This window comes from Hyperolius riggenbachi, chromosome 3 (assembly GCF_040937935.1).
Source record: "Hyperolius riggenbachi isolate aHypRig1 chromosome 3, aHypRig1.pri, whole genome shotgun sequence".
Taxonomy (NCBI): Eukaryota; Metazoa; Chordata; class Amphibia; order Anura; family Hyperoliidae; genus Hyperolius; species Hyperolius riggenbachi.
The window spans coordinates 223,469,661-223,496,403 of NC_090648.1; the positions used below are offsets into that span (position 1 = coordinate 223,469,661).

Consider the following 26,743-nt stretch of genomic DNA (forward strand, 5'->3'; position numbering starts at 1 on the left):
TATTGCTTAATACTGTATATGTCTGTTTTTACACTCATAGCACTAAGCAATAGAGTTTGACTGGCTCTTGAACCAGCTCTTCAGTGAAAGTGCAGAGTGTGCGGTGACTTAAAGTGAGCCTTAAAGTAAAACTTTTACTGCTCAAAAAGGTTTATAAATGGTTACTGGCCTTGCTTCCATTATAGGAATTTTGGTTTCCATCCTTCTGCAGGTGCAATCCCTACTGCCAATGCAATAAGGTAGTTTATGATAATGTGTAGATAACATCTGTATAGAAAGGGTTATGGCTGTAGATTTGGCCTCAGGGATTTGCATACTGATGTGCACGCTGCCGTCAGGAGAAAGATGGGACGGGAGCCTGGCTACCAAAAGTTTCCTATGTTGACAGCAGGGCAGGTAGCTTTTTTTATATGCTGTATGGAAGTAATAGGAGCAGTCTGAGCATGCATCTTCTACTTTTCAATGGCCAACCATACCAACAGTCTATGCTTTCCTAATAGACATTTTTTCCTCTTCTATTTAATCCTTGTCAGCTGTACGATAGTACACTATGGGAATCCGTTGTGCTTCAGAGAACACTCCCCTCTCCCCCTTGCTTTTTTCTTATTATATATACCGTATTTTCCGGCGTATAAGATGACTGGGCTTATAAGGCCCCGTTCACACTTGCGTTTCTGGGACAAACGGACTGGATGACCGGATTGGATCCAGATCGAAACCGTACGGTTCTGATCCGGATCCGGTCCGTTTGCATCCGTAGCATCAGGTATGAATACGGCTGCGATCCGGATCCATTTGTTAAAAGATATAACACACTATATACAATTGTTGGGGTCTGGGAGGTCAGCAGACGCTGCACCTGTAGAATCAGTTCCTCCGTTGTGTAGGGCCTCACGTCCGACATACTACCAAACAGCTCCAGCACAAAGTCACTGCTGCTCCACTCCAGAAATGCTGGGCCCATGTGTCCCCATCCAAAATGGCCGCTAGAAAACGCATAGGAAGTGGGGTAGAACGTCTGGATTTTATAGCCAGTGTGTTCTGTGTTTTCCGTTTCCCATTGGTTTCTATGCACGGATGGTACAGTCAGGCTCCGGTCCGGGTGCGTCGGACGCATGTGAACGGCCGCATAGACTTTGCATTGCTATGCGGAACGTACGTTCCGTTTGTACAGTATACGGTCCGGATCCGACTCGGCGAATCCAGACAGCGAACGCTAATGTGAACCGGGCCTAAGACGAGCACCAAGTTTTCCAGTTAATAAAAACATTTTGGGATATACTCGCCGTATAAGACTAGTCCTCTTGACTGTTGGACATTTGTATACTGTACTGTATGTACTTGTGCTATACTGTATAAACAGGTACAGATACTGGTGCTTTACTGTTTGTGGCATCCAGTATATAACAACCAGTCAATCACGGCAAGCTGTGTACGCTCCCGGCGATTGGCTGGTTGTTGTATACAAAGCCTGCTTGGATTGGTCAGCTATCCCTGTCTCCAAGACTACTTGTACAGCACCACCCTTGCTGCTTTCATATGGTCGCCTATTACGGTGGGGATGCGGCCGCGGACGTTTTTGTGCTCGCCCCACCATATGCGACAACCACAGATTCTTCAGTCTGGCTCGGAAGTTTTAGCACCTGCCCTATAAGACAACACCCGGCGTATAAGACGACCCCCTACCTTTGACAGGATTTTTCTGGGTTAGAAAGTAGTCTTATGCGCCAGAATATACAGTATTTTGCATGTGTATATGTTTCATGCGGCCTGCTTTGTGTTTCCCTACAGATTGCAATGGCTGAGAGTGAAGCACAAGCTACAGAGCTTCCTGCCACCAGTGAAGAGAATACTGGCCAAAGTCTAGATGCCACAACACAAAATCAGCTGCCACCTTTGTGCAGATTTTTTTCCAAAGGTTACTACTGCCAGTATGGGCGAAGATGCCGATTTTTACATCAGCGTGCAGAAAAGAAGGTTCCCCAGAAAAAGGACAACCTAGAAAAAGCACCTGATTCAAGTGAGGCAGCAGGTTTATCTCTTCCCCAAAGCAAAAATCCAGTGTCCACAAAACCTTACTCTGAACCTGCAAAGAGGAAGCCTCAGAACAGAAGACTGTGCCGCTACTTTGCATCTGGTTACTGCTCTATGGATGCAAACTGCAGATTCTGGCATCCAGAAAAGCTTCCATCTGTATCTAATGACCAATCTGTGAGCAAGAAACCAGCCTCAAAAGACAAGACGGAGCGGCCGGCAGCAGGTCCAGCGGAAATCAAGGTTGTAGATGCCACTCCTGACACTAATGCCCAGTTACGAAAGACAGAAATCTCCCAGCTATTGAAGAGGTTTCCTAAAGCAATCGTTCAAGAAAGGGAAGATGGAAAGGTCACGTATTACAGGTTAACGATTGAGCCTACAGATCCAGACTGGGTAAGATGTAGTTGCTATGTCATTAGTGTGAAAGAGAATTGGCCAACATACTGAGTACCAGCATTGCTAGTTTTAGATCCTAATCAGCATATGTGCTATTTCACATACAGTCACTAAAATGGGTTACAGGCAACAAGTCCTTTATAAATAGGAAAAAAGAATTGCATTGGCAGCTAATTTTTTATCAGGATAGGTTCACTTACAGAATTGTTTCTGGTTTGGTGTTCCTTTTCGGTATCCTGCGTTTGAAAACCCAAATTATACTGAACATCGTACTTTAGCACCCAAATTAATAGATAGGATTACAGGAAGGCCACTCATGCCGCGTATTACATGACTGTTATGCTTCTTGCTTCCGGCTTGGAAGGAGGAAGCATAGTAGTCATGTAAAGTGCTACACAGACTGCAACCCCCGTGACCCTGTCCACTAGGTTGGCTACTGAAGTCCGGTATTAATTCGGGTGTCTGAATGTAGGTACCTGCATTCAAACACCACCACTAATTGTTTCTTAGCACTGACTAGTCAATTTAAGAGACCTCATTTTTGAATATTTTAATAAACGCTGAGGTCTTGGTTGTATACTTTTTGCAGATAGTAGGAGCCACACATCATGTCCAGGTTATTTGTGTTGTGCTGTACTACCAGAGCCCTACACTGGGATGTATAAAGCAATAGAGCAAGTGTACAAGGAAATGTGTTGTAAAGCCAACCTATACTTGTGAGACTTATTGGCATGTCCGGGCGTTGTGGAGTGCTTCATTCCTCTGTGATTCTCCTGTATGTACCTGCCCTTTGTGTGACAGAAGTCTATTTTTGTGCAGTTTTAATTGTTTTGAAAGTAAGGATGGTTTATTTTATGATTTATGTGTATTGTGACCTGCACATGTAATATGGTTTCTATATGTCTGTTGTAGACGATGATGACCAAGGTCATCACATTGAGGAGGTTATCTGGGTATGGTGTTTCAGGGTGTGGCTCATCAGTCCGCTGCAGGCTCGGAAGAGCTGGTTATGGTTTAGCTTTAGCGTATCTCGCATTTCTTCTGCCCCACTGTTATCTTGCATCTTTGCTGGTGCAGATTTGCCAGGTGCAGCAGACTTGCACTAGGATTTCCCAAGGGTCCAGGTCCATGCCAAAGCTTATCAGAGAGACTTTCATTGTGTCTTTTGAAGCACTTTTTCTGTCCATCTTCTGTGTGTTTGCTTCCCACCAACTCATAGAAGTAGTATAGGTAATCAAATAGTGACACCTACACATTCTGCGGTAGTGTTGGTGTTCCAATTCGTTCTAGTGAATTCAAACAACCAAATACTCCTGACTGTAGCTATTCAGTTCTCAAATAAGTGGACAAGGTTGTGCTTCATTTGACGTGACACACAACAGTGAACTCCTTCTCCTGACCCTAGCTGCTCGTTCAGGTGCTGAACATCGGTGGTTGGGAGCATTCTGGTGTTCAAATTCACTATACCAATTTCAAATACCAACAATAGCTCGAGGTATGAAAACCACAATAATGCCCTTCTATTTCTGCTGCATTTAAGGACAGATAACTGCATAGACAGGTGAATGTATAAAGGAAAATTACCTTCTTATGGCCACTTCACATCAGGAACTTTCTCATAAAGGCAATGTATCTATCATGTTAAAGTGTGCTTTCTTTACTACTGGCTGCCAATAGAGCAATTTAGGGCTGGTTCAGACGGACGTCTGTGTGGCGTCACGTTTGGGGGCGTTGCGGCGGCTGCACGGTCAGGCTTTCAGTAGCCTTTGCGTCGCAATCCGATGTGATTGCGTTTTTTCTTCCCCCTATGGGGACATTAGCCGTCGCGGTTGGCTGCTACATGTTGCTTCCAGGGGCAGCTCGAATGCTAGCGAAAATCGAGACCCGAACGCCGCGATCGTGTAAACGCGCGCAAAAGCTCGGCGTAAACGCTCCCATTCACTTGAATGGGAGCATTTACCACAACGTTCTGAACGCTTGCGGTAAACGCTGCGCAAGTGTCCGTCTAAACCAGCCATTACAGGCACCATTTCAGCAAAGAATGTTCAAGAACTTGAGCAGTGATAAAGCAACAGTGTTGCTGAGTATTGTTCGAAGTTCTGAATCATTTTGATGTTTTGTCTCAGTTAAGGCATCCTAATGGTGTGTACCGGTATTTATGTTTCTAAACAAATCTATGTATCCCATTTTGATGTTGCATGTACAGTATATAGCTGTGTGCTTTAAAGAGAATCTGTACTCTAATATTCTTACACTAAAAAGCATACCATTCTATTCCTTATTTTTTCCTGTGCCCCTCTGTGCTGTTTCTGCCAATCTCTGCTGCAATCCTGGCTTGTAATTAAGTTTTAGGCAGTGTTTACAAACAAACTAACCAGCTTGTTATAGGCTTATATAAACAGAGTGTGCAGGGGGCCTGCAGAGGGTGTGTATCGCTTCTATCCAATCACAAGCAGCCCTGCACATTCCACACATTCAAGCCTTAGCCCGACAGACACGACAGAAGAAAGGAGATAAGATGTATTACAGAGACAGTGCAATTAGGAAAGGCTGCAGTAAGCCAGAGCACATTAGAACAGGCATAGGAACTTATAGGATAGAAGAACTAAGGCTGAAAAATGTGTTACAGAGTCTCTTTAACAACTTGTCAGCATACAGGATTCAGTCTGGTGAAGGTTGAATAGCCGAAAGCTTACTTTTATTCTTTTAAGTTAGCCAATAAATGGTATCATCCTGATTCAAAACTTCTTGCTTTTACTGATGGCTAACCTGGAACAGTACTCTGCTGTTACTATTCAGTGGCAAGTGAATGATTACATAGGCTTGCAGCTTTAATGCTGGATCCACTCCATACAATTTTTCGGCAGCTTTACCTGCCCGATCAATTATTTCCAGCATGTCCGATCTGAGAATCGAATGATTTTTTTTAATTTTTTTTTTTTTTTTTTTTTTTTATTTAAATGAACGAACGGAAATCTGTCATAAAATCTTTGGACTCTCAGATTGGACATGCTGGAAATATTCTCTTGCAGGGGCATCGCTAGCCCTATTTTGGGGGGGCCCGTGCCCCCAATCTGTCCTGGGGTGCCACGGATCTCCCGGCCGCTGCTGCCCTGCTCCGCTGTCCCCGCTGCCATTCAGACTTCGATCAGCGCCGGGCGACCAGATAGAGCGGGCGCTAGGACCTAGTGGACACTGCTGATATGCGGAAGTGAAATCACTTCCGCATATTTGTGCCCGGCGCCCGCTCTATCTGGTCGGGTCGCTCGCTGATCCTGAGGTCTGACGCGGCAAGGTAGGTGGGGTGGGGAGCGCGCCTGTCACTCACTACCTAACGGGAGTCCCTGCTGTCACTTACTACCTAACGGGGGTCCCTGCTGTCACTTACTACCTAACGGGGGTCCCTGCTGTCACTTACTACCTAACGGGGGTCCCTGCTGTCACTTACTACCTAACGGGGGTCCCTGCTGTCACTTACTACCTAACGGGGGTCCCTGCTGTCACTTACTACCTAACGGGGGTCCCTGCTGTCACTTACTACCTAACGGGGGTCCCTGCTGTCACTTACTACCTAACGGGGGTCCCTGCTGTCACTCACTACCCAACTGGGGGTCCCTGCTTTCACTCACTACCTAACTGGGGGGTGCCTGTCACTACCTAAACTGGGGTACTCCTGGTGCTACCTTAACTATCCAGGCCAGCCAGCCCAGCATCACCACCAGCCAACCAGCCCAGAATCACTATCAAAAAGGCCACAGCATCACCACCAGTCAGGCCAGCATTTACTTCAACCAGCCAAGCACAGCCCAGCATCACTGCCAGCCAACCCAGCCACAACATCGGCCACAGCATCACCGCCAGCCAGGCCACAGCATCACTGCCAGGCCTTTCAGCTCACACATCATCCCCAATCCAGCCAAAAACAGTATTGCCAGGTACAGCAGCCAGTAGAGGAGAATTCAGAAGCCAGGTGAGAGGTGTCTACCATATTAAGGGGGCATTCTGCCTATTTATGTGAAATGCTGTCTATTTATGTGCCTCATGACTGCTGAATTTGTCTTGTTGGGGGCCTCATGATTGCTGAATTTGTCTTGTTGGGTGTCTCATGATTTGTTGGGGGCCTCATGATTGCTAAATTTGTCTTGTTGGGGGTCACATGATTGCTAACTGCGAGACTATGGGAAAAGCTGGATCATCATCATATGAGACAATAGCATTAAACCTACTTTTTTAGCTTTTTAAAACAGAAAATAAAACTGGGAGGTTCTAAAAAAATGAATTTATTTTTTCAGCAGTAGGATGGATGAAATTGTTTATCTTTTCAGTTTTTCAACTTGGATTTTCCATAATGTTCATGCATGTGTTAAAACGTTTGTATAGTATTTAGTTTAAATTGCTGTTGCCACTTTGTGATAGATAAGTGACTTGTGGGTTGCAGTTTGGGCCTCCAAAAAGTTCGCCACCACTGTCCTAATCTAATGTATGATTGGCCCCACCCATGGCCACGCCCACTCACTGCATGACCATGACCATTTTTTGCCGCTGCGCGCGCCGCACGTAGCCCCCACCTAGTGCCCCCAGGTGCCACCGATCTCCAAGGACCCTAGGAACGCCCCTGTTCGCTTGGGCAGGTAAATCTGCCGAAAAATTGTATGGTGTGGATCCAGCATAATACAGTACTCTTACCTCACTCCTGCCTCCTCCCAATCCATCTTACTGATACTAAATGCAGGGCTGTGGGACAAAAAAAGGGACAAAAATCATCCGATTCCTTAGTTTATGAAACTACCGACTCCAACTCCGGGTACCAAAAATGGCTCAGACTCCAACTCCTCGACTCCGACTCCTTAGTCTAATACTTACCAGGGCTGTGGATTTAGTATAAAATCATCTGACTCCGACTCCTCAGTTTATGAAACCACCGACTCCAGGTAACCAAAATTGCTCCAACTCCTCGACTCCAACTCCCACTCCAAAGCCCTGACTAAATGTGAGGAATAGCCACAGTAACCAATGAGAAGGTGTGGGCTGCAACTTGCTTTAATTTTCATTGCATCTCTTTGTCAGTTTTAACATTTTTACTGACTATAGCTTTTGGCTCTGTGTCTGGTATTATAATTTTTGTGTTTGCTTTTTATTGCCTGGTAGTGCGATAGGTTTGCGTTAAAGTTAAAAAAAAACAAAAAACCTTGTTACTGCTGCCTAACAATATTATAAGAAAGAGCCTTTATTATTATTATTATTATTATTATTTATTGGATTTATATAGTGCCAACATATTAGACAGCACTGTGGGGGGCGTGGCCAGCCATGAAGCTGTGAGGACGTGCAGATCCCCAGCTCTCCCTTACCCGTGATCTTTCCGGCGGTATCCTGCTGTCAAAATTAGCCCAGCCGTCCTCAGTCTGGTCCCGGAGGCTGAGGGGTTCACAGAGGAGCGAAGGGATGTCTTCCAAACCAGCCCAGAAAGTGGTTGGACCGGCAGAAAAGCTCGCGCGGTTCGCCCGCGGGACGACACAAGATGGCGCCGGCGCTCCTGCAGTGGATACAGGCAAGGCGGCGGAGACGGAGAACTCGATCCCCTGCAGGGAATCTTCCCGCCAGCCAGATGGTTCACATCCACACTCCTCGGGTAAGACCCAGCCATCTCCCACTCACCTACCCAAGAGAGACAAGCTGAAAAAAGCTGCGCAAAACGGGGACAGTCAGTGCGAGGAAGCCATAGTGGGTGTGTCGTAGGCCACGGCAACATCTCCCAAATCCACTTCTACTCCACCCAAAGCTCCTGATAAACCTGGCGGCAGAGCACATATTGGGTCCCTGACCCCACAATCTGGGTCACCTTCATGCGGGTCCAGTAAAGGGAGCGTGTCTGCTGGGGAGGGAGAAGAGGGAATAATGGAGGAGGTAGGGGAAGAAGACAGCCAAAACACAGAGGAGCCATCTAGAACTGACATTATGGAAGCTATTAAAAGCTTACACACATCTCTTACTACAAGGCTGGACTCTATTCAGGCTGACCTATCCTTTGTCAAACATGATTTATCCAAAGTAAAGGATCGCACAACTGCAATAGAACGTAGAGTCAGCGAGTTGGAGGATACAGTCGCTCCAATGCAGCAAAATCTCCAGAGAGTGACAAACTCCTCATCTGCCCACTCCACTAAATTAGATGATCTTGAAAACAGGGCGCGCAGGGACAATCTGAGGCTGGTAGGGGTTCCTGAAAAGGCAGAGGGTTTACAGCCTGAAATCTTTTTTGAGAACTGGTTTAAAGATGCCCTGCCTGGTCTTATTGTTTCTCATGCCTATGCAATTGAAAGGGCACACAGAGTTCCTGGGGGTCCGCCAAAACCGGGGGCTACCCCTCGACCCATTGTGATGAAATTCCTCAACTACAGAGACAAAGTGGCCATCTTACGGGAAGCCAGAAATCAACCTGATCTTTTCATTGAAGGAGCTAAAGTTTCGATATATCAGGACTTTTCGTTAGAAATCCAGAAGAAAAGAGCCACTTTTATCCAGGTTAAGAAACGTTTGCGTGATAACCAACTGCAATACAGCATGTTGTTCCCAGTAAAGCTGAAAGTAATGAAGGACAACAAAGCGCACTTCTTTTTTTCCCCAGAGGAAGTATCTCAGTGGTTGGATGCCCAAGGTCTTCCCATATGATAACAGAAGATCACTTCGCTCATCAAACAATATCTCTGACTATTAAGCCACTACCTACAAGCGCCACATCCTATATAATATCACTGAATTTAATACAAGGGTGACATTACGGGTCTTCACCAGAAAACTGAGGCTTGTATGATATGTTTATGTGTTTTCTTATATGCTTTTTTCCCCCCTGCTTTTTCCTCTTCGCAGATATACAAGCCTTAGTAGAGGACTAACACTGTTTCATACATGTATTGAATGTATCCAACTGGTCACGTACGTTTATTACTACATGGATAACTGGCGCAACTTATTAGTATGCTATGTGCAGGACTCTCACAGTTCTAGTGGCCTGATTTATATCAGTCACACTTATATTCTACACCATTGATATATATGGCTATAATAATAAGTAAATAAGTCTGGGTTAATGCTTATCCTACTTAAACACGGGTGGGGAGGGCTGGCCACCTTGGTTACCCAGGTTTAAGTAAGTTCGGGGAATGAAACTTCCTGGAGTTGGGAGCAGGGAGTGGGTGGGTTAGGGGTTGTTGGAATGTTTAGGTTAGTTAAGAGGACCCTACATTCATTTACGGCTGGGATGAATATACCATCAGCTTCCGCTAATGATCCAAAAGCTCATACTAAAGACATATATTATGATTATGGCTAATTTACGCATAGTATCGTGGAACACTAGGGGTTTGAACGATGTGATAAAACGCAGATTGGTATTTGATTATTTAAAAAAGCTAGCGCCACATATAATCTGTCTACAAGAGACACATTTAACTGGTGGTAGAGTGCTTTCCCTAAAAAAGCCCTGGATAGCTGGTTATCATGTGTCTCACTTCTCCTCTTTTTCAAGGGGTACAGCAATCTTACTTAGCAAACAATTTACAGGCTCAGTGCATAGTGTCCAGGTCGATACAGAGGGCAGGTTTACAATTGTCACGATTATTGTCGAGGGGAAAAAATTCACGATAGTATCTTTATATGTACCTCCCCCTTTCTCGGCCTCGGTCCTAGATGCCTTGGCTAATAAAATACGAGACAAATTGGATAACCCCATTCTGATAGCTGGTGATTTTAACGCAGTCATCGATCCACAAAAAGATAAACTCTGTAAGAGTTCCCGGTCCTTTCCTGCCCTCAATGAGTGGATTTCAAATTTAAATCTTACTGATATTTGGAGATGGCGTTTCCCAGACAATTCAGAATTTTCATGCTACTCGGATCAATTTAACTCCATGTCTCGTGTTGATATGTGTCTGGGCACCAGGGATATTTTACCATTGGTTGAGGAAATAAGATATCTGTCTCACGGCATCTCGGACCATTCTCCAATGGTCTGTGTTATTCGCTGCCCAGCTCCTTTCCAGACGGGTCATTGGAGGATGGGTCCCTGGTGGCTTGAAGATCAGACAATTTTAAACCCTTGTAAAGAAGCAATGGTACACTTCTGGGATGAAAATACAGGATCAGCTGACTTTAACATATGTTGGGATGCAGGTAAAGCAGTCTTAAGGGGGGCATTTAGAGCCTCATTGTCAATAATCTGACAAAATGACCAAGCTTCACATGATTTTAATGAAAGAAAAGTAAAGGAGGCTAAAACGCAACTAATTCTGGCTCCTGGACCAATTACATATGAGGCTTGGGCTGTGGCAAGGAGATCATACGAGCTGAAGCTGATGTCACGGGCAAAACGCAGGGAAATTATATCTAGACAACAAACCTTTGAGTTTGGTAACAAATGTAGTAAAATGCTGGCGTATATGCTAAGATCGAATGATTCAACGACTGCTATACCTAGAATCCTGGACAGTTCGGGTACACTCTGCACTTCCTCAACAGATATTGCTAAAGAATTTTTTCAATTTTACTCAGAGCTTTATACTAGCAAAAGTAGTAAAGATTTGAACTCCATCTCTAAATTTCTGAGCGAAATAGATCTTCCACGTATTGATGAGGCGACTAGGCTGGCGTTGGATTTGCCCATATCGGAGTCCGAAATTTCCCTAGCCATACAATCCTTTAAGAAAGGCAAAACTCCGGGCCCGGACGGTGTTCCGGTGGAGTGGTACCTCAAGAGTAAATCAATCTCTATCCCACAGTTGGCTAAGTTGTTTACTCACTCTCTTCATGTCGGTCAGTTTCCTGACTCTATGTATGAGGCTTTAATTATTTTATTACCCAAACCCAACAAAAACCCTGATCTTTGCGAGTCATATAGGCCTATTTCGCTGATAAACACTGATGCCAAAATTTTAGCCAAGGTCCTGGCCCAGAGGCTTAATCAATATATTCCCCATCTGATTCATGAGGATCAGACGGGTTTTATCCCTGGTAGATCCACTAAAGGTAACATCAGGCGGCTTTTCTCCAACATTCAATTCCCTCACAGCAATAAAGGATCCAGAGTCATCTTGTCCCTTGACACTCACAAGGCCTTCGACTCAGTCGAATGGCCTTATATGAGGGCAGTGTTGGATAAAATGGGCTTTGGCGAAACATTCCGGAGATGGTTTGACATTCTGTATGCCAAACCACGCGCAAGAATCAGGGTCAACTCCTATATATCAGAACCCTTTAAGATCCATAGGGGAACCAGACAGGGCTGTCCCTTATCCCCTCTACTATTCGCATTAGCAATGGAACCTCTGGCTGAACACATTAGGTCATCCTCTTCTATTTGTGGGCTTAAGATCCATAAACTAGAAGAACGTATTTCATTGTACGCTGATGACGTCCTTTTGTATTTGGCAGATCCCGGTCCATCGCTGGTCGAAGTCTTCACAATATACAAATCTTTTGAGAAGATATCAGGCCTAAAAGTGAACTGGTCTAAATCGGTTCTCTTTCCAATCGATCCTGCGGCAACGGAGGTAATAGACCCCTCCTCTCAATTAATGGTAGTTGAGTCCTTTAGGTACCTTGGGGTAAATATAACACGGAGGATAGAAGACTATATACAATTTAACCTTATCCCTCTTTTAGCTGCGCAGGAGAGCAAATTTAAAAACTGGAATAAGCTTCCACTTAATCTTGTGGGTAAAGTCACAATAATTAAAATGGTCTATGCCCCTAAATTACTGTATGTTTTACAGGCGTCACCAATCTACATCCCTAAGAGGCTCTTTAATAAAATAGACTCTATGGTAGTTAGTTTTCTTTGGGGCAGTTCCACTCCGCGACTAGCACTATCCACTCTACGTCTTCCAACAGCTCTTGGGGGTCTGGCACTTCCAAATTTTCGCCTATATTACCTTGCGGCCCAATTAGGAGTCATTCAAAAATGGATGAGCGCTGATAGACTAGATGCATCCATGAACCTGGAAGCTGATATCGCTACCTCCTATGAGGCGTTAGCCAATATTATATATAGAGGTGTAACGCCAGGTAAAGTGGGAACATCTCTTCTCAATTCCTCATTAAAAGTATACACCTCAACAGAGAAACTGTTTCCCAGCACAGAGCGTGCAATTTCCCCCAGTTCCCCGTTGTGGGCAAATCCTCGCCTGCCTGAACTTATTAAAATGGAAGATAGTCAATTCTGGATCGAACGTGGGATTAAATACACTAATCATATCTTTGCGGATGGTGAGTTTAAATCTTTTGCTAGATTCAGATCTGAGTTTGGTCTTCCTCGGCATTCGTTGTTTCGCTATTTCCAGCTTCGTGATGCTATTAGGTCCCAGATGGGTACCTCAGGGGTATATTTTGAGCCTTCTGAGCTGGAACTGATGGTTCTAAATAAAGACACTTCTAAACAAATTTCTAGATTTTACATGGCTTTGTCACTTAAGCTAGGTTTTCAAAAATTTGAAATAATTAAATCCAAATGGCAGTCTGAACACTGCGAATTAAGTGCAGCAGATTGGACAGAATTAGAAACTTTTTATATGCCTAGTGTGATAAGTGCTAACGATAAACTAATCCAAATCAAGTGGCTCCATCAAATATATTATACTCCGCTCCAGTTATCTAAAATGGGCCGTGGTATCAGCTCGGAATGCAATAAATGTGGCCAGTCCAATGCAGGGTTCATTCACTGTGTATGGGAGTGTATACCGGTCCAGGGTTTTTGGGGGCAGGTTACCCAGCTTCTTACCCAGATACTACATAGACCAGTAGACTTGTCCTTTAAAGCCTCGATGCTAAGCATCATAGACAACACTTCCTGTGGTAAGCATAAACAGTTATTCCTCAGGTTAGCTTTTTTCTACGCAAGGAAATGTCTATTATTCAAGTGGAAGTCTTCTTCTGTACCAACTTTGAATGAATATAAAAAGTTAATTAATCAGAATCTGCCCTTGTATTGCCTTACCTATCAAACTCGGGGGCATCCCACTAAATTTGATAAAGTATGGGGGCCCTGGGTTGATAATGCTAATTCTGTAATTCCTAATTTGGATATCACAGTACATATTTCAGATCTGCACTTGTAAATGTTTTTTTTCCCTACAATCTTAATAATTTCAATGCTCTTTTGGTGTATTTAGCTCATATGCTGGTATTGTTTTGGTCTGTATGAAACAATTGGAAGAAATTGTAGATGGTTTTTTTTTTCATTACCTAATTATTGATGGGGTCCTCTTGGGTTTGGGGATTGTGGGTCAGGGGGTGGGGGGGGGGGGTCTTGTTGGGATTGTTGGGATTGTATGTTTTTCTTGTACAAAATTCAATAAAAATTCTCTTTTAAAAAAAAAAAGACAGCACTGTACAATACATATTACAGACAATGATAACGGGTGACCGACAACACTATAATACAGGTAATCAGCAATAAGATACAACCACACAATACAGATAATAAGCAATAAGATACAACAACACAATACAGGAAGACCGTATGATACACAAGTAGAGAGGGCCCTGCCAAAGACTTACAAGCTAGAGGGGGGGTGGTGACACAAAAGGAGGGGGAAATGCATCGAGAGGTTCTCTGCAGAGAGATAGCAGCGTTGAGGTGAGGTAGGCCTCCTTGAAGAGGTAAGTTTAAAGGGCTTGTTTGAAGGTGTTGAAAGGGGAGGGGGCAAGCCTGATGGGCAATGGGAGAAAGATCCACAGGATGGTGGCAGTTAAGTCCTGTAGTCGTGCATGGGAGTGCGATATGCGTGGGGTGGTTAGGAAGAGGTTGTTGGAGGAGCGATGAGGACGGCCAGGTCAGAGATGTAGGTTGGGCAGGACTTGTGTATAGATTTGTAGGCCAAACATAGGATCTTGAAGCTGATTCTGAGCCGTATTGGAAGCCAGTGAAGGGATTTGCATAGGGGAGTCATGAAGACAGAACGGTGGGAGGAGTAGATTGGTCTGGCTGCTGCATTTATGATGGATTGTAAGGGGGCAATGCAGTTTTGAGGAAGGCCTGACAGGAGGGTTTTGCAGTAGTCCAGGCGGGACATGATGAGGGCATGGACAAGGATTTTGGCAGTGCCCGGGGTCAGGCAAGGATATTGGATATGTTGTGTAAATGGAAATTGCAGGCCCTAGCAAGGGTTTGGGTGTGGAGGGTGAAGGAGAGGGCCGAGTCGAGGGTGACACCCAGGCAGCCTTCCATGATGCCATGTGCTTAAATGAGACTGTCTTTTCGGTAGGTGTGGATAAGTAGATGAGGTGGTGAAATCCTCACTCTGCTCAGCTCCGTAAGCTTACATTGCTGATTTGATGCTTGACATAGCAAGAAAAGCGGGCTGACAAAGGTCCTGGTGATTTGCACTTACTTGCAGGTTCCAGGAGAGAAATGGCTGTTCTTTTATAATACAGATGTATTCACATTTAAACGATTAAATGAATTAGCATGAAGTTCTGCTATAAGGCGTTCCATACAGAGTAAAAATTGCCTGCATCAGTTTTGTTTTTTTTGTTTATTGATTTTGCTCCTTTTAGCTATTGGCAGGTCAATTTGTTTTTTCTTTTTTTCTTTTTTAATAGCCAACAGAACAACAGCTGGCAGTGTCTACATCTTCCTGCCACTTCACTGAAATAAACATCCTGACCAACCTATAAAAAAGGCAATGGGCCACAGTTGCAAGCCATTGGCATCCTACTTAAAGAGAACCCGAGGTGGGTTTGAAGATTATTATCTGCATACAGAGGCTGGATCTGCCTATACAGCCCAGCCTCTGTTGCTATCCCAAACCCCCCTAAGGTCCCCCTGCACTCTGCAATCCCTCATAAATTACAGCCAAGCTGCTGACAAACAGCTTGTCAGAACTGGCTGTGTTTATCTCTATAGTGTCAGTCTGCTGCTCTCCCCGCCTCCTGCAGAACTCCGGTCCCCGCCTGCATCCCTTCCCTCCCTGCTGATTGGAGGGAAGGGACGGGGGCAGGGACCGGAGCTATGCAGGAGGCGGGGGAGCAGCTGAGACTGACACTACAGATGTAAACACAGCCTCACAGCATGGCTGTGATTTATGAGGGATTGCAGAGTGCAGGGGGACCTTAGTGGGGTTTGGGATAGCAACAGAGGCTGGGCTGTATAGGCAGATCCAGCCTCTGTATGTAGATAACATTCTTTAAACACACATCGGGTTCTCTTTAACGCCAAAGTCTCCAGCACGAAATCTGCCTGCAGAAAATAAGATTTAGTTGTACCAAGTCACTGGGGCAGTTTGTATTGTGTTCAGTACCAATGGTCCCAGCAGGAAGAACATATTGGCAGATGAGGATTCTGGTATTTTTAGATGCAGGAAGGAAGCTGCTGTCTTGCAGCTTAAACAGAGGTCTTGAATGGAAGTGATTTTAGCCTTACAGGTGTGCCTGGAGGGAGAGAGCAGAAGATGCTGTCTCACAGCTGCAATTCTGTCATCCATACCTATGCTATGACTGCCACAGACTTGAGAATAATGCTGAAGTGGCAAAATGAATGTAAAATGTTTGCGTTCTTGATCAGAGATGAGCGTTTACATTAAACTTACAGTTATCAAGAAACATTGGATATTTTGCCAGATATTCTATCTTTATAAAAGAAATTGTTGTATACCGTAAGCTATTCTGTAGTTACACTCTTGATATCTAAGGGATCATTAAAGATAACGGTCTTAGGGTGCCCATTAACAATACAATTTTAGTGAGCAACTGACCTTCTGATTGATAACTGCGATGAAAAGGAATCGATCTGGCACATACATGGAAGAAAAATTATATAAACAATCTGATCATTTCAATTACAATTAAACCTTACATTGGATTGATAACCCGACTGATGAATTTATTCTCTGTTGTTGATCGGCACCATCAACACTATTCAGTCGGTGCAATTGGAAGATTGATCATTTATTAAAATTGTATCGTTAATGGGCGCCTTTGGTAACATTTCCTTATACTGAAGCAATACTTATGAAAGCTGATTCATATACAACATGACATGTAACCGCAAGATAAGCTTCTTCTTCCGGATTCGCCGTTGTGTTAGGCAGGGCTGTATCTGTTTGTGTCACATGCACTTCTTATCCCATCCCCTACCTCCTGGATTATATACTCATCTGATTATTTATGTTTCCCTTTCAGCCTTTTGACCTCCGAGAGATGGAGATCATGCTAGAGTTTCCAGAGGATTATCCCATGCAGGTATTTGTGCTACGGGGGCCAAGTCTAATCTAGTGCTTGCTGCTCCTGCTTTCTCCTGTACATGTCACGCTTATGAGACTTACTGGTCCATATGCTATCCACTTTTTCTCCAGAGTTTTGTCCTAGGTGACATTTTTACACCTTGTCATAAAATGACTTTTAAACCACCAACAAGTAAGAAAATACTCAAAATAATTTAGATAGTACCTTTTCACCAACTTCTATGTACTTTTTCCATTGTAAAATGCTTGAAAGATATTCTTAAGAGAATATGAAAATGATCTTCTAGGAGATAACTCAGGAGAAAAAGTTACTTGCATATGGGGCAGTGAGTTGGCCATATGCACTTAGATGGAAGTTACCATGCTAGATGCCATTTATGAATGAATAGGTCACTTTGATTAAATATACCTGAAATGGTTTTGCTGAACCAATGATTAATTGATATCATTCCAACTGATTTTACAGGTCTGTTTGATTGTTACCCAGTCTGCAAGTTTATGGTCAGATTGAGAAATTCCATGTAGATGACTGCTGTTGGTTTATCCAAGATAAGAGTTGTCACAGTGTCACTGCCTGTGTGTCCCCCTTCCTTCATTGTAGCAATGCGTATAGATGTATGGCAGACTAAAGCATGCATATTTGTGAAAGGTCATTTGTATAACATGTTGGATTATGTCTGCATGTCTGACTACTATCTGAAGTCTGTAGAAAGCATTTCTCTAGTGGTTTTGTGCCTCTGTAGGAAGCTTTTCTCTAGTGGATATTTTATACCTTATCGCTTCCTGGAACACTATATACATATTTACTATTTGGCCCATCATGCATTGTGAAGAGTGAAATGTAGTTCCAATGTCTCCTATCTGGGAGAGCAGTCAGGCTTATCTATATTCTCCTTTCACCTCACACATGCAGGAAGCGGAGTTCATTCTAACAGCCTCCTTCACTACAATTAATTCCACCTCCCTTCACTCACTCTTCTTTTTTAAAGATTACCTTCAGAGGATTAAAGATGTCCCCACGCAGATTCCCAGAGGGAATTTAATAAGATCTGTTAGTTTTGCTATGACGTCTGCTGTATTTTCATCGTTTCATGCTAGTGCTTTTTGTTGAATTATACAAACACAAAGATTGACAGCAGATAGCTTTGTTTTATATGGTCCCTCTTACTGCGCTTCTTGCTGCTCATATCTGCTTATCATCCCCTCTTTCCATCATAGTTTGAAGTATTAAGTCATTTAAATCTTATAAAGGAGAATGCCTGGTTATACTGAAGAAAACGTATATATTCTGGCTGTAGCAGTTTTTTTTCTACTTTGTGAATAGCTTTTTTTGTATGTCTAGCAACTGAGCTACATAAGCAAATATACATGTATTTATTTGACTTTTAGGTGTTTACAATACTGATGCCTGAGGATCAAGTTTTACCCTCATCTATGGCCAGGTAAGGCAAATTCAACAGTATGTAATAGAAAACCACTATTGCTAGTTGGGGGTACGAAAAGGGCAATTACTAGAGATAAACCGGTGTTGTTCTGACATAGAAAGGATTCTATTGTTCCCCAAAAGAAGGTTTGGTTGGGGCAAGTCTGCCAAATGTGTAGAGTGTGTCCTATATCAAGATTGCATCCCAAGCACAGGGCTTTTTTTTGGGAAAATTTGATGGTGGGCATTGAGTACCATCGGTTGACTAGTTTCAATTGTAATAGTTGTAGACCAGGGTCTGGTACTATCCAGATAGATTGAATTACTCATGCCTAAGTATACTCCATTATAATATTATATAGCTCAGCTGCCTACCTATTCCTCCCCCACCCACACAGTTTTTCCTTATGGCTTGGTATAACAGGTGCGAGGGGAATCAGATTTTTGAAAGAGGCTGTGGCATAGTCTGGGCCACACTATACTTCTCAAATTCAGAGAGTTCCCCATCTATTCATTGCCAGATTTCTCTAGTTTCTTCATATAGCTTTTCAATTGATTCTCTCCCATCTGTGTACCACATGTTTTCCCCGTCTATAATAATCTTTCATTTGTTTCAGGGACGTAGCAATAGCCATAGCAGCCATTGAAACTGCTATGGGGCCCTGGAGCAGAGGGGGCCCAGGTGGTTCTTGATGTATTCACCATTAACTTCCTTGTGTTCCTTCACCCCCTCAGTGCCCATGGACTATATTCAGTGTAGATTGCACGAGAATGTAAATTGCCCAATCAACTCATATCCATAGGGTAGGGGCAGATGGCATTGCTCAAAAGCGCCTACATCTGAGGCCCCCATTAAAGTTTTGCTATGGGGCCCAATAATCTCTAGCTATGCCAGTGATTTGTTTAAATCTTATCTCTGGGTCAAAACCGTTGCTTATAAACCATCCAAGTTTGTCTGTAACGGAGAAACAGAGGATTTCAGTGTGGCTAGGATTAGTGTTTGGTTTGAAGGGTTAGCTTTCTGTATGTACTTTAACCGTTGATAAATAAGGAGTTTTACTAGAGGATGGCCACAATTACTTACAGCATGTTTTTAATTAGTTTTATGTCTAGGAAAAGTTTGTTGGTGTCAATATTTGCCAACTCCATAGGTGCTTAGGGTTTAGCGTTTATTCGCCACGCTAGGATTCTACATAAATGAACGCTTTGGTAGTGTTTGAATACTTCTTTACAACTGTCATGTTGATTGGGGTAAGGCTGTTAATAAAGTTTGGGAGGGGGGTGGGCATGCTGTTGGAGGGGGTGGGTTAATTTTATATATTTTTCTTTACAAAAAAATGAAAACAACTTTATTTTATTTTAAGAAATAGGATATTTTATGAGCATATTCCCTGACAAAAAGTTTGAAATATATCCCTGCATGCAGTAAATACATCTGTGCAGCAGCTTTGCATGTTATTTAGCAGGCAAACACTGTTGCCATTTTAAATGGTCTTAGTAAATGCACATTTGCAAGTTTTTGGCACTCACTCTTCCTGTTATGCTGGATTCACACCATACAATTTACCTGCCAGATCTATTATTTCGAGCATGTCCGATCTGAGAATCAATCGATTTTTTTTTTTGCGATTTTCTGAGCAATTTCTGTTTGTTTCTACAGAAATCGCTCAAAACATTGATCGATTCTCGGATTAGACATGCTGGAAATAATCGATCTGGCAGGTAAATCTGCAAAAAAAATTGTATGGTGTGGATCCAGCACAACAGTAGTACTAATTGATGTCTTGATAAGTAGTGTAGTGCCATTCGTGACCTGTAGTATTGTCAAAGCACATGGCTTATATTTGAGTTCTGCCTGTGATTACGGTTGAAGGTATTTATAACATTATCTGACTATTCGTATGTTACAGGTATATTCGTGAAGCCTCTGAGGCATGGCTGCAAGGAAAACATGCAACTAACCAGCTGATTGGGAAGGTGGAGCTTTTATTCAGGCCCTATCTACACTGGTTAGATCGCAACATGGAACGATTGTTTACAGAAGCAGCTCGGCTGGTAATGTCTTTGGTATTCTTTGAGAGCAGATTTAATGATGATAAAACATTAGTGGCAGTTTATTTATTGTTTTTACTTGCCATATCTAGTTGAAGAGAGACATTGAAGCAGAAAAGGCTGGACTGGAATTTGTACCGTATCAGCAGCTCCAGGCTGCCATCACAGTTAAATCAAGTGAAGAAGTTAATGCTGATGGTGATGTGCAAGAGAATGATCTACAAGACAGCTCTGCAGAAGATCTGGAAGACGATGAGTCTGATAGCTGGGTTAGCTTTGATGAGGATGATGATGATGAAGAGGAGGAACCTGGCACAACAGCTGATGGCATGAAGACTGTAGAAGAAGGAGGAAGTCATGGGCCAAGGAAGGGGACAGAAATACGATTCTTGGGGTTGAGACTAGGCGTAGGAGTGGGAACGTTAATCGCATATCGAATTGTAGTGAGCTTGCGCTGCAGCAGGTAAGAAATGAGAGCTACCATAAGAAAATATCCTAAATAAATCCTTGCCCTTGGATTATAAAAGTATCACATCTGATACCAGAGGAGCATATGTGACCTGTACCTGTGGGCATTATTAACTGCACTTTTCTGCTGTATAAAAAGCTATCCATAAAACTTTATTTTCTCTTGTGGAAATTGGGAAGCTTAAATGCGAGACCACAAGCCATTATTAGATACGATTTCTTGTGCCTCATAGTAAGGCAGTTGAGCCACTGATGTATAATCATTCACATACTTTATATTTTTGCTCTGTCTTTTCTTATAAAAGTAAAAACCCTCTCATACGACGCTTTGGGAGTGATGCATGTTAGGAAACCAAAGTTGCTTACTTAAAGAGACTCCGTAACAAAAATTGCATCCTGTTTTTTATCATCCTACAAGTTCCAACAGCTATTCTAATGTGTTCTGGCTTACTGCAGCACTTTATACTATCACAGTCTCTGTAATAAATCAATGTATCTTTCCCTTGTCAGACTTGTCAGCCTGTGTCTGGAAGGCTGCCAAGTTCTTCAGTGTTGTGGTTCTGCTATGCACTCCCCCCTCAGGGGGGAAAGAAACACACAAATGATCTCTTGAGATTCAAAAGGAATGCTGTATACAGCCTGCTTGTGTATGGATGTATTTTCTATGTGTGGACATACTGTACATCAACCTACTTCCTGTTTTGGTGGCCATTTTGTTTGTTTATAAACAAACTTTTCAAAACTGTTTTTAACCACTTTTAATGCGGTGGGGAGCGGCGAAATTGTGACAGAGGGTAATAGGAGATGTCCCCTAACGCACTGGTATGTTTACTTTTGTGCGATTTTAACAATACAGATTCTCTTTAAAGCAAATACATTAATTGCAAATACCTTCTGTTCTAAATGGAACCTGAGATGGGGCCACAGCATAAAAATATACATACCTGGGGCTTCCTCTAGTTCCCTCCAGCCTGATTGATCCCATGCCGACCGCTTCTAAGTCCCCATTCGCCCAAATTTTGCCCCAGAAAGTCCTTTGGTCCAGGGCCAACTGCACGTGCGTGGCTCCCAGCGATGGGAGCGAGATGGGGGAGCGCCTGGCCGGGCTGCAGCTGTGCCATCTTACCTCAACTGGCGGATTTTACAGGGCCAGTTGCTGGAAATGGGGAGTGATCAGGCCGGAGAGAGCTGGAGGAAACCACAGGTATGTGTTTTTATGCTGTGGCCCTCTATCAGGAAGAAGGCAATTTATACTTGGCGTTGCTTTTAAGTAGGAGGGCTTTTCAGTTTTTCCTAGTGGGTTTTGGTCACCATGAGCTGGGCATTCTGTATGCAGTTAAGCTATTGCTTGTATTTTTTTTTTTTTTTTTATAAAGCTACTGCTTGTTTTTTACTATTGCTTATGTATTCTCTGTGGCATCTTTTTAGGTGTAACATCACAGCCGACCTATCACTGACTGGAAAGCTCCCATGTACAGCCCAGTGTGATAAATGTAACAGTCAGATCTCTGGGACATTCTATCCCAGTATCCTGCATCAATACTCTACCATCCTGGGATATGTGGAATTTCAAGGAGCCGCTGCCAAGGATCTTGTTTTACCAGAGTGCACTTTCATGGTTGGCTGTCTAAATTGTTCTCATGAAGAGCCAGTGCAGGTACTGGGGAACACTGGGGAAATCGGGTTTCTGGACATATATAAATCTGTGATTCAGTTAATTGTGTATTGCCTGTATAACTCTATTGAGAGACTATATCCACTCGGTAATTCACTGACCTGGAATAGTAATGCAAGTTAATACTTTCACATGATTGCTGGTTCTGCATCAGTGACTCATTACGTAACACAGTGCATGACTAAATATAAGGGGACACTAACAAGTTCCAAATAAGTCAGAAATTAAGGCAGCTTCCATATTTTGTATCATTAGATAGCAGTTATCACAGTTTAATTTTATTTTCAAACCCTCGGTGCTGCTTCTGTGGCTTGCATTGGCTTAGTTCCATTTTCATGACCCCTGGGGTCATGGCACTGGAAGCTCCGCTCTGTTCATCTCACACAGAGCGGAGTGCAGGGAGGAGGGGGAGCGGCCATGGAGAGGCAGAGCTGTCCAATGGCAGCTAGGGAAGGCCTTCAGGAACTCCCCCAGTGGGCGTTTAGCAAGGAATAACTCTCCTACCTTCCTCTCAAGATTGACGACAAGCTGCAAGTCGCCAATTTCGGGGGTGATGGGAGGGACACCAAGGCATGTCATGCAGCAGGAAACATGCCTCTGTGTCCCATCTGCCCCTCACCCGCACCTCCTCGGGTACTCTTTAAGATTTAACATTTATTGAACAGTCTCAAATTAAGTGGCGTAACTATAGCGACCGTGGGGGGGGAGGGGCAGTTGCTACCCCCTTTTGCTGAGTAGCACAGTGGAGCAGTTTTATATACCTGCACAAGTTCTGTTTTGTAGAAAAGGATCAAGATAAAATATGGCCCAATGCTAGCCTTCACTTTCTCTATAGTCTTTTTAGTAAGCTGAGGTTGGCGTGTAGGGGGGGGGAAGGAGGGGTTACTAGTCACACAAGGGGATTTGTTCCCAAGAGGGGGCCCCATGGTAATCTTGCTGAAGGGTCCCACAGGTTATATCTGCACCCCACCTCAAATTGACAATGTTTCAATTAGAGACTGGTGTGCTCCTCTGGGTGGGAAGGCAGTGTGCTGTCGTTTACTGTTTACAGTGAGGCACACTTGAAGCTCTGTAGGGCCACATAAAATGGTAAGAAGGGCTGCATTCGGCCTGTGGGCCTTGTGTTTGACACCTGTGCTCTCATTAGTAGACTTGTGTTTCTTAAAGGGATACTGTAGGGGGGTCGGGGGAAAATGAGCTGAACTTACCCGGGGCTTCTAATGGTCCCCCGCAGACATCCTGTGCCCGCGCAGCCGCTCACCGATGCTCCGGCCCCGCCTCCAGTTCACTTCTGGAATTTCTGACTTTAAAGTCAGAAAACCACTGCGCCTGCGTTGCCGTGTCCTCGATCCCGCTGATGTCATCAAGAGCGCACAGCGCAGGCCCAGTATGGTCTGTGTCTGCGCAGTACACTCCTGGTGACCTCAGCGGGAGCGAGGACACGGCAACGCAGGCGCAGTGGTTTTCTTACTTTAAAGTCAGAAATTCCAGAAGTGAACCGGAGGCGGGGCCGGAGCATTGGGGAGTGGCTGCGCCAACACAGGATGTCTGCGGGGGACCATTAGAAGCCCCGGGTAAGTTCAGCTCATTTTCCCCCGACACCCCTACAGTATCCCTTTAAATCTTGTCGTATCACAACACATCCCATGTAATTACAATGTTTTTTTTACACATAGCATCATACATTATAAGCAGAAACCATAATAACAGTATTAATCAGAAAGCATGTCACATGAGTTGAGCTGCCACAATACATGAATGTGTCATGGCATATAGGTTAGGAACCAAGGCAGTATAACTACACAGAGGAGGAATACTATTTTGAACTTGAAAACAATGTACATTTGCAATTTTGTCTTTACTATTTATTTAATTATTTATCTTTTGTGTAATATTTATGTAACTATATAACCTTTTTATTTCGCTTGTTTCATCAATCTGAATTTCTGCATTTTGTCGTCCTCTCTCACCAGAATTTGTCTTTTGGTGTAACTAAAGACATGAATTGCCTTAAATGCCACAGCAAACTCAGCATACTTGCTGAAGCTGCCAGATTCCAGAAGGTTGAGCGGTTCCCAAATAAAGCCTTAGGTATGTTACATCCTTTAGTGTTCCTTAACCTTGTCCTCAAGGTCCTCCAACACTGCATGTTTTGCAGGAAAAAAAATGTTCACCAGGTGTTGAGGTCTTGAGTGAGACTTGCTACTTCAGTTTTGCTTTATGATCTGCTCCCTGGCAGCACTCAGACACAACTGTATGTAAACAGTTGTTTTAATGTGGGCTGAAACGACAGGAACTGCAGATCATAAATAAAAACTAAAATAGGAAGTCTTGCTGAGACTTCAGCACCTCTCTGGGCTTCAGTGATAGAAAGAAAAACTGCCCCAGAATGCACAGTGGCTCATCTGCAGCGTAGGCCAATAAGCATGTTGAAAATCAAAAAATGTGCATACATAAGGCTGGAATCATGCTTTAGAGTGTAAAAATTATTATTGGTGATAGTCCTGTCTAGGAGAACTCATGGAGAAGCATGTGATTTGTTTGGTCAGCTGATTGATTTGCAAAGCTCTGAATTGCTGTGGTCACATGACCATGACGATCAGAAACATACACATCTATCACCTGACCAAACTAATCTCATTCTTCTCCATGAGTTCTAGACATGACCCTCACTAATAAATCTATAGATTTTAAGGGCACTCTCTTTTTAATTTTAATATGATTTTTAATTGGAGTTTAATCCTGCTTTAAATTCAAGTGAGGTACAAATCAGAGATCAGAGGCAAGTCTGTAAACAAACCAAGAGTTGGGGCAAGCTGCAGTCAGTCAAGAGTCCAGGAATGGGCAGAGATTAATTGGGTCATAGTCACTCAGGTCAGAGCAAGTTACACACTCAAAGGCAAGGTTAATGAAGATGGATAATCAGGTTTGTACATGGATAACAAGAATACAGAGACCTGGCAGAACTGGGTTTCCAGACACCAGGATTCCAGTGAGACAAACCAGGTTGAAGAAATGAAATAGCTAAACATGCTGGGAACTCGGTGACTAAAATTGCGGAGCCACAGCTGTAAGGGATATAAAAAGATATAAGCTCTCAGCAAAATGGAGGTTAAAATAGGAAAGAGGAACAGCATGGAAGGGAACCTGCATGTATAAACAAGTGACATTTCATTGCGTTCAGATACTAACTCCAGATTCTGGGCTGGTGCACACCAAAACCCGCTAGCAGATCCGCAAAACGCTAGCAGATTTTTAAACGCTTTTTTTTATTTTTATGAGGCAGTTTGCTAGCGTTTTGCGGATTGCTGCTGCGGTTTTCAGTATAGTAGATTTCATATATTGTTACAGTAAAGCTGTTACTGAACAGCTTCTGTAACAAAAACGCCTGCAAAACCGCTCTGAAGTGCCGTTTTTCAGAGCGGTTTGCGTTTTTCCTATACTTAACATTGAGGCAGAAACGCATCCGCAATCCAAAAAATGCCTCACCCAGGCATTTTTCGTTTCTGCAAAACGCCTGCCGCTCTGGTGTGCACCACCCCATTGAGATACATTGACCAAGCAGATCCGCAGCCGCAAGCGGATCTGAAAACGCCCAAAAAGCCGCTCGGTGTGCACCAGCCCTCTGTGATCATAACAATTGATTCTCCATAGCAGAAGAGAAAACTGAGCGAGTTAAGTATTTTTGTACTTGATGAAATGAGCCCCCAAAATAGAGAATGCACTACTGCAGTTTAAATATTTAGCAGATATTTAATTTTGTTACTTGGTTTTAAATAATTGCAATTTGTAAAATTTCAAGCTTGTTTAAGGTGACAGAAAATATTTTTGTAATTGCTAAACTTAGTAACTTTTTTTTTTTTTTGCTTAACTAAAAAAAAATAAAAAATGTGAGAACGTGTAACCTTAATGAGCTGTAGAGTGTTATTGCAGCTTGACTTTGTTGTAACATGTTAATTAGGACATAAGCATTAGTAAACTAACTTTAAACATGTCAGTCCATGCAGGGATTCTTTTTTCCTACTAACAATAATGTTGTTACAGGTAGCAAAAATCAACTACTCTATGGAAAGAAAAAACTTAGAGATCCGGCAATTAGGTCTGGGAAACCTCTTCCAGATCAAGGGACCTGTAGACATTACAGGAAGAGCTGCCGCTGGTTTAGGTGAGCCGAGCAAAGCTCTTCTGTAGAAACACATGGAACATGGGGACAAATTGCATTACATCCTGACTATAATAAATGTGAGGCATTTCTATGGACTATATTCCTAAAGAATAACGTTCTTTCAGTGAAGCCTAGAAAAGAAAGGGATTGCTGTCATAGAAAATAGGAGAAAATATCTTACTGGTTATTGTGTTTTAGCTTCAAGCTGTATTGATCAAAGAATCAAGGCATTGAAGAATACAAACAGTATTGTGACAGAATCCCATGTAGGGGAGTATCAAAAGATATTC

General features: G+C 43.3%; 1 protein-coding gene across 4 annotated transcripts in view; it reads left to right on the top strand.

The window, feature by feature from the left end:
- The window catches only part of LOC137563412 (uncharacterized), a 63,472-nt gene that overhangs the window by 13,125 nt on the left and 23,604 nt on the right, over positions 1–26,743 (top strand). For all 4 annotated transcript variants that reach the window (XM_068275826.1, XM_068275824.1, XM_068275825.1 and 1 more), the window contains exons 2-9: positions 1,792–2,430; positions 16,609–16,668; positions 18,060–18,112; positions 20,004–20,148; positions 20,238–20,608; positions 22,042–22,270; positions 24,262–24,379; positions 26,333–26,453. In XM_068275826.1, the coding sequence (XP_068131927.1) occupies positions 1,798–2,430; positions 16,609–16,668; positions 18,060–18,112; positions 20,004–20,148; positions 20,238–20,608; positions 22,042–22,270; positions 24,262–24,379; positions 26,333–26,453 (1,730 nt within the window). In that variant the 5' untranslated portion in view covers positions 1,792–1,797. The remainder of the gene's footprint in view (positions 1–1,791; positions 2,431–16,608; positions 16,669–18,059; positions 18,113–20,003; positions 20,149–20,237; positions 20,609–22,041; positions 22,271–24,261; positions 24,380–26,332; positions 26,454–26,743) is intronic.